The sequence below is a fragment of the Heterodontus francisci genome, chromosome 22 (assembly GCF_036365525.1).
Source record: "Heterodontus francisci isolate sHetFra1 chromosome 22, sHetFra1.hap1, whole genome shotgun sequence".
NCBI lineage: Eukaryota > Metazoa > Chordata > Chondrichthyes > Heterodontiformes > Heterodontidae > Heterodontus > Heterodontus francisci.
Window position 1 is genome coordinate 33,567,946 of NC_090392.1, and position 8,674 is coordinate 33,576,619.

Genomic DNA, 8,674 nt, shown 5'->3' on the forward strand with positions numbered 1-8,674 from the left:
TTGTACTTCGTTTTGGTGACAGGGCATACCTGCTCAATTTTCCACATTGCTGAATAAATGCTAGTGTTGTAGCTATACTGGATCAGCTTGGCTGGGATGCAGCCAGTTCTGGAGCTCAAGTCTTCAGTACTATTGCCGGAATCTTGTCAGGACCCATAGCCTTTGCAGTATCCAGTGCCTTCAGCATCATTACATCTAGTAAAACCTGTTTACTTGTCAGTTCTAAAATGTGGTATTTCAGAAACTTGTCCTAGATACACTTTAATAACTAATTGCCTTTGCAAGTAGAGCTCTTTTGCCTCTCCCAGTCTATGTGAAATTTATATCTGCTTTTCCTTTGCCACCCAATTCTCTGATCTCCCCATATATAAATCCTCCTGTCAAAATCTGGTCCTGCATCACTAAGTCATGTGGTTTGTTGATAAACTCCACCAGAGTCTTGCAAATCTTTCTGCTCCTTAACTCTACCCAGAGTACCTCCATTGCCTTTGTTTAAATGATGATATTCTCTCTTTCTATTGTTATAGCACTGTTCTTTATCAATATTGCTACTCCTCCTCATTTTCTTAGTTCCCCTTGCTTTCTAAAGACTTTGTAGCCTGGAATGTTAAGCTTCCATTCAGGCCCATCTCTGCAATAACAACTATGTCATAACCCTTGAGCTGAATCTCAATCTTTGGATGAGAAATCTCAAATGAATCTGTTCCAAAACCCAAACACTGGCATTACCAGCATGTTGGTCCTTTGATATCGATCAGGAGAGAAAGAATGGATAACTTTCTTAAAATTGTACATCAGACTCTGTGACTAATTGAGATGCCAATTCTTTCACCTGGGCTGTGTGTGTCTCAGTCCCATCTTGGCCAGCCTACATCAGGAGTTTTGTTTTTTGTTTCATCAATAGATCATATTATAACTTCAGAATTTCACTTTAAAATTGTGCAGTAATTATTCATCCGTACATTCATTATCAATGACAATGACACAAAAACATTTAATTAAATTGCTCAGATAACTGTAAATGATGTTCGTAATTCTGCCATCTAATTGTGTCACTGGGGAGTTAATATTAAATATAAGTAAGAGGCTCTTGGAATGCATGACAGAGTGTGTGTGAGGTTCCAAGTGCAAACTTCTCACAAAAAATGCACGCCCCACCCAGCGGTCTGGTGTATGCCATTTACTATCCCGTTCTCGCAGCTATCGCGGTCCCAGGTAATTCTGCAGGTTATTCATTGTAAAATGCTTTTGTTCGCTAGAATTGCTGAATAAGTGGCTGTTTGCTATTTTTGGATGAATGTGTTTCTTGCAGAGTCGCCTGTTCACTGGTCCCAGTTCAATCAGAGATAATTCAGACTCAGGTAGTTCAGACGGAAATCACTCCCATGGATTTATTGATGGAATTGCCAGGTGATGCACTCTGGTTTGAGTTTTTATTAAATATTTGTAATCCTAACTGCATTTAATAAATAATTAAATAAATTCATGATTGGATTTAGAAGTTATGAAGTTGCTGCTGAAATTGGTGAAAATATTAGTTTAGTAGCTGTTTCATTAAATGATCAAAAGTGACTTTGCATTGATAACTATAGAGACAACATTCAGTTGTTGGTCTCTTTTCATGATGCATTGGTCACATTGAATATAACGAGTAAACATATCAAAAATATATTACAGGTCAATGAGCGGCTTAAATATATTGACAGAATGTATTATTGGCAATCATTATTAACCTGTAATATTTCCAGAAAGCACCCATTCCGGGCATTGGTTCTAAGTCCTGTAATCCATTCATTCCATCTATTACTGTCCTTCCAAATGAGCTGGCTGGCCTATTCCCTGAAAACGCTGACCAAAATGTGATGCTCTGTCTGTTATTTGTATCGACCAATGCTTCTGACTGTACGACTTCAAACTCTTTCCTCCAATCATTCCAACCCCACAATGTCAGACTCCCCCCTGAGATGAGGCCACTTCCAGTCTGGGGACTAGAACTGACCAATCTTACTTTCCAGCAGTTCTTTCCAGACCATTCCTGCTCAACTATCCATTTGGGAGCACAGGTCAGAATTTCATTCAGTAATCCACTTTGGGTGTCACAAACTTCTTTAATATGATTGTTCATCCAGGTCGGGCGCTATCAGCTTAGCTCACTCTGGACTCCGACTGAGAAAACTGATGAGTTGCAAGTCCCTCTCCAGAACTTCAGTGCACTGTCCAGATTGAGGCTAGAAAGTACGAAGGGAGAGATTTGTTACTGAACCTGTGGTGCTTTCCTGAGACATTGAGATGACTGTTGATCACTGCATCAATTAATCAAGCTATAATTTTCATACAATCTCATCAAATGAATGCTTTTACTCACAATCTGATCTCTAACTTCCCTTTATTTCGCCTTCTTGCAGCTAATTTAGTGGCAATTGTGATCCTATCCCGAGGAAGGTGCGGTCTCTCCAAATGTATCACTTGGTATTTGGTGTCCATGGCGGTGACGGATTTCCTGGTGGTTATCACAGGAGTGATATTAAACCGCATAATTGGCATTTATTTTCCATTTAGTGTCTTGTCGACTACTGTAGCCTGTAGTCTCAGCAATGCACTCATTTTTGCATCTCGAGACAGTTCAGTCTGGTTAACAGTCGCTTTCACCTTCGATCGATTTGTGGCCATTTGTTGCCAGAACCTGAAAGCAAAATATTGCACTGAGAAAACAGCAGCTGTGGTTATTGGAACGGTCTGTGCCCTGATCTCTATTAAAAGTGTTCCTTGGTACTTTATACATGAGCCTAAGTACATCATTGACAATATCCCATGGTATTGTAATATCAAATTAAGCTTTTACACTTCACCTGCATGGAGAATCTTTGGCTGGTTTGACCGTATATCAATCCCGTGCCTCCCACTCCTCCTGATGTTGCTGCTCAATGCTCTAACTGTCAGACACATTCTCGTGGCGAGTAGAGTCCGTAGGAGAATCTGGGCCAAAAGCAATGGAGAGAATCAGAGTGACCCAGAGATGGAGAGTCGCAGAAAGTCTATTGTTTTACTCTTCACCATCTCGGGCAGTTTCATCCTGTTATGGACACCTAATCTTATAAATTTCCTTTATGTCACAATTTCTAATGGATATTACTCAACTGGTTCCAATTTAAATGATCCAAAGTTTATTCTCCAGGAAAGTGCAAATATGCTTCAACTTTTGAGTTGCTGCACTAACACGTGTATTTATGTAGGGACCCAGAGCAAATTCCGTGATGAATTAAAAAATATGATCAAATACCCACTGAACATAATCATTAATCAGTTAAATAAAGACCAGAATAAATCCCAGTCTTAATCCTCAATGTAGCCTGTGTTGAGTTTTTAATTCATTCATAGTATGTGGGCAGCACTGTCAAGGCCAGCACTTATTGCTCATTACTAATTGCCCATGTGAAGCTGGTGCTGAGCCGCCTTCTTGAAATACTGCAGTGCATTTGGTATAGGTATAGCCACAGTGTTACGAGGGATTGAGTTCCAGGATTCTCACCCAGCGACTGCAATATAATTCCAAGTCAGGATAATGTGTGGTTAGGAGGGGACCTTGCAGGTGGGGGTGTTCCCATGTGTCTGCTGTCCTTGTCCTTCCAGGTGGTAGACATTGCGGGTTTGTGGGATGCCTTGGAGAGTTGCTGCAGTGCACCTAGTAGATGGTGCACAGTGCAATTATGGTGATCCAGTGATTGAGGGACAGAAGCAGCGAAACATGGGTGAGAGGAACAGGAGTAGGCCATTCGGCCCTTCAGGCCTGCTCCGCCATTCAAAAATGATCATGGTTGATCGTCTAATTCAATACACTGTTCCTGTTTTCTCCCCATGTCCCTGATCTCTTTGGCATTAAGAAGTTATAGCTACGTCCTTTTTCAATATGTTTAATGACTGGGCCTCCACTGCCTTCTGCGGTAGAGAATTCCACAGGTTCACCACCCTCTGAGTGAAGAAATTTCTCCTCATCTTGGTTCTGAATGGCTTACCCTGTATCCTGAGACCGTGACCCCTGGTTCTGGACTCTCCAGCCATCGGGAATATCCTCCCTGCATCTAGCCTGTCTAGTCCTGTTAGAATTTTAACGGTTTCAATGAGATCCCCTCTCATTCTTCTAAACTCTAGTGAATATAGGCCTCATCAGTCCAATCTCTCTTCATACCTCAGTCCTGCCATCCCAGGAATCAGCCTAGAAAATCTTCTTTGCACTCCCTCCATGGTAAGAACATCCGACCTCAGATAAGGAGACCAATACTGCACACAGTACTCCAGATGTGGTCTCACCAAGGCCCTGTATAACTGCAGTAAGTCATCCTTGCTCCTGTACTCAAATCCTCTTGCAATGAAGGCCAACATACCATTCGCCTTCCTAACTGCTTGCTGCACCTGAATGCTTGCTTTCAGCGACTGGTGCACAAGGACACCCAGGTCTCACTGCACCTCCTCCTTTCCCAATCTATCACCATTTAGATAATAATCTGCCTTTCTGTTTTTATAACCAAAGTAGATAACCTCACATTTATCCACATTAAACTGCATCTGCCAGGCATTAGCCCACTCACCCAACTTGTCTAAATCACATTGGAGCCTCTTTGCATCCTCCTCACAGCCAACATTCCCCAAGCTTTGTGTCGTCTGCAAACGTGGATATATTACATTTAATTCCCTCATCTATATCATTAATATATATTGTGAATAGCTGGGGTCCTCGCACTGATCCCTGTGGTATCCCACTAGTCACTGCCTGCCACTTGGAAAAGACCTATTTATTCCTACTCTTTGTTTCCTGTCTGCCAACCAATTCTCTATCCATGTCAGTACCTTACCCCCAATCCCATGTGCTTTAGTTTTGCATGCTAACTTATGTGGGACCTCATCGAAAGCCTTCTGAAAGTCCAAATACACCACATCCATTGGTTCTCCCATATCTATTCTACTAGTTACAATCTCAAAAAATTCCAGTAGATTTGTCAAGCCCTTTCGTAAATCCATATTGACTTTGTCCGATCCTGTCATTGTTTTCCAAGTGCTCTGCTATTACATCTTTTTTATTTTATTTAGAGATACAGCACAGAAATAGGCCCTTCAGCCCACCGAGTCTGTGCCGACCAAGAACCACCCGACAGTAATCCCATATTCCCTACCACCTACCTACACTGGGGGCAATTTACAATGGCCAATTTACCTATCACCTGCAAGTCTTTGGCAGTGGGAGGAAACCAGAGCACCCGGCGAAAACCCACGCGGTCACAGGGAGAACTTGCAAACTCTGCACAGGCAGTACTCAGAATTGAACCCGGGTCCGTGGCGCTGTGAGGCTGCGGTGCTAGCCACTGCGCCACTGTGCCACCCCTTTTATGATGGAATCTAGCATTTTCCCCACTACTGATGTCAGGCTAACCGTTCGATAATTCCCTGTTTTCTCTCTACCTCCTTTTTTAAATAGTGGGGTTACATTAGCTACCCTCCAATCTGTTGGAACTGTTCCAGAGTTTTGGAACAGTAAAAGTAGAATTTTGAAAAATGACCAGCAATGCATCCACTATTTCTAGGGCCACTTCCTTAAGTACTCTGGGATGTAGATTATCAGGCCCTGGGGATTTATTGCTCTTCAATCCCATCAATTTCCCTAACATCATTTCCCTACTCATACTGATTTCATACAGTTCCTCCTTCTCACTAGACCCTATGTTCCCCAACATTTCTGGGAGGTAATTTGTGTCCTCCTTTGTGAAGACAGAACCAAAGTATGTATTTAATTGGTCTGCCATTTCTTTGTTCCCCATTATAAATTCCCCCGTTTCTGACTGTAAGGGACCCACCTTTGTCTTCACTAATCTTTTTCTCTTCACATATCTATAGACGCTTTTGCAGTCAGTTTTTATGTTCTCTGTAAGCTTACTGTCAACAACACCTTCCATCACTTTGCTGATGATTGAGAATAAACGGATGGGCCAGTAAATGGCCGGACTGGATTTCGCCTGCTTTTTGAGGACAGAATGTACCGAGGTAACTTTCCACATTTTTGGGTAACTGCCCTTTTTGTAGCTGTACTGGAACAGCCTGTCTAGGGACATGGCTAGTTCTGGAGCACAAGTCTTCCATGTGGTAGTCGGGATTTTGTCAGGGCCAATAGCCTTTGCTGTATCCAGTGCCTTCAGCCATTTCTTGATATTATGTGGAGTGAACTGAATTGTCTGAAAACTGGTGTCTTGAAACCACGATTGAATCTGTTTCCAGCACACTCTTGGGATTGTAAATAGCGGAGGGTCCAACACTGATCCTTGCAGCACTCCACTAGTCACAACCTGAAAAATGTTCCATTTATACAAAGAACAAAGAACAAAGAAAATTACAGCACAGGAACAGGCCCTTCGGCCCTCCAAGCCTGCGCCGATCCAGATCCTCTATCTAAACATGTCGCCTATTTTCTAAGGGTCTGTATCTCTTTTCTTCCTGCCCATTCATGTAAATGTCTAGATACATCTTAAAAGACGCCATCGTGCCCGCATCTACCACCTCCGCTGGCAATGCGTTCCAGGCATCCACCACCCTCTGCGTAAAGAACTTTCCACGCATATCCCCCCTAAACTTTTCCCCTTTCATTTTGAACTCGTGTCCTCTAGTAATTGAATCCCCCACTCTGGGAAAAAGCCTCTTGCTATCCACCCTGTCTATACCTCTCATGATTTTGTACACCTCAATCAGGTCCCCCCTCAACCTCCGTCTTTCTAATGAAAATAATCCTAATCTACTCAACCTCTCTTCATAGCTAGCGCCCTCCATACCAGGCAACATCCTGGTGAACCTCCTCTGCACCCTCTCCAAAGCATCCACATCCTTTTGGTAATGTGGCGACCAGAACTGCACGCAGTATTCCAAATGTGGCCGAACCAAAGTCCTATACAACTGTAACATGACCTGCCAACTCTTGTACTCAATACCCCGTCCGATGAAGGAAAGCATGCCGTATGCCTTCTTGACCACTCTATTTACCTGCGTTGCCACCTTCAGGGAACAGTGGACCTGAACACCCAAATCTCTCTGGACATCAATTTTCCGCAGGACTTTTCCATTTACTGTATAGTTCACTCTTGAATTGGATCTTCCAAAATGCATCACCTCGCATTTGCCCTGATTGAACTCCATCTGCCATTTCTCTGCCCAACTCTCCAATCTATCTATATTCTGCTGTATTCTCTGACAGTCCCCTTCACTATCTGCTACTCCACCAATCTTAGTGTCGTCTGCAAACTTGCTAATCAGTCCACCTATACTTTCCTCCAAATCATTAATGTATATCACAAACAACAGTGGTCCCAGCACGGATCCCTGTGGAACACCACTGGTCACACGTCTCCATTTTGAGAAACTCCCTTCTACTGCTACTCTCTGTCTCCTGTTGCCCAGCCAGTTCTTTATCCATCTAGCTAGTACACTCTGGATCCCATGCGACTTCACTTTCTCCATCAGCCTACCATGGGGAACCTTATCAAACGCCTTACTGAAGTCCATGTATATGACATCTACAGCCCTTCCCTCATCAATCAACTTTGTCACTTCCTCAAAGAATTCTATTAAGTTGGTAAGACATGACCTTCCCTGCACAAAACCATGTTGCCTATCACTGATAAGCCCATTTTCTTCCAAATGGGAATAGATCCTATCCCTCAGTATCTTCTCCAGCAGCTTCCCTACCACTGACGTCAGGCTCACCGGTCTATAATTACCTGGATTATCCCTGCTACCCTTCTTAAACAAGGGGACAACATTAGCAATTCTCCAGTCCTCCGGGACCTCACCCGTGTTTAAGGATGCTGCAAAGATATCTGTTAAGGCCCCAGCTATTTCCTCTCTCGCTTCCCTCAGTAACTTGGGATAGATCTCATCCGGACCTGGGGACTTGTCCACCTTAATGCCCTTTAGAGTACCCAACACTTCCTCCCTCCTTATGCCGACTTGACCTAGAGTAATCAAACATCTGTTCCTAACCTCAACATCCGTCATGTCCCTCTCCTCGGTGAATATCCCGACACTCTGCTTCCTGTCTGTTTACCAATCCTGTATCCATGCTAATATATTGCCCCAAGTTCCACAATCCCTAATCTAGTATATTAATCTGCTGTGTGGTACCTTATTGAATGCCTTTTGGAAATCCAATTATACTCCATCTACCCTTTATCTGCCCTTCCAGTTACATCTCAAAAATCTGAGAAATTTCTCAAACACGGTTTCCTTTACATAAAACCATGTTGACTTTGTCTATGATTTTCTAAGTGCTCGCTAAGACTTTCTTCGTCATAGATTCCAGCATTTTCCCGATGACTGATGTGAGACTAACAGTTTTTTGCTTGCATTGTGGTGCAATCGGCGAGTGTGTGGTACTTATATAGCTGTGTGGTTAGTAAGATATGCTGAGGTTGTGAGTTCAAACCTCATCTGCAGTACAGATTTTAGAACCCGGGACCAGTGTTAAGCAGCTGTGTAGCAGACCGGGCTCTGATCGTTGAGTCAGAACTGAACATCAGAGGAGAAATAAGAAAAATAATTTTGAGGTGGCATCACAGGACCAGGAGCCACTTGGAGTGAGCAAACTGCTAAATGTCTAAATTGGTCGACTATAAAATAAGACTTCATCCATGAATTACTA

The 8,674-nt window shown here is 43.0% G+C and overlaps 1 protein-coding gene across 1 annotated transcript; it reads left to right on the forward strand.

Moving 5' to 3' along the window:
• The first annotated feature begins 1,145 nt into the window (after positions 1–1,145).
• On the forward strand, positions 1,146–3,337 carry LOC137381521 (probable G-protein coupled receptor 139). Its single transcript, XM_068054221.1, has 2 exons — positions 1,146–1,215; positions 2,406–3,337. Exons 1-2 carry the CDS (start codon positions 1,146–1,148, stop codon positions 3,335–3,337), a joined length of 1,002 nt encoding a protein of 333 aa, XP_067910322.1.
• Positions 3,338–8,674: the final 5,337 nt, after the last annotated feature.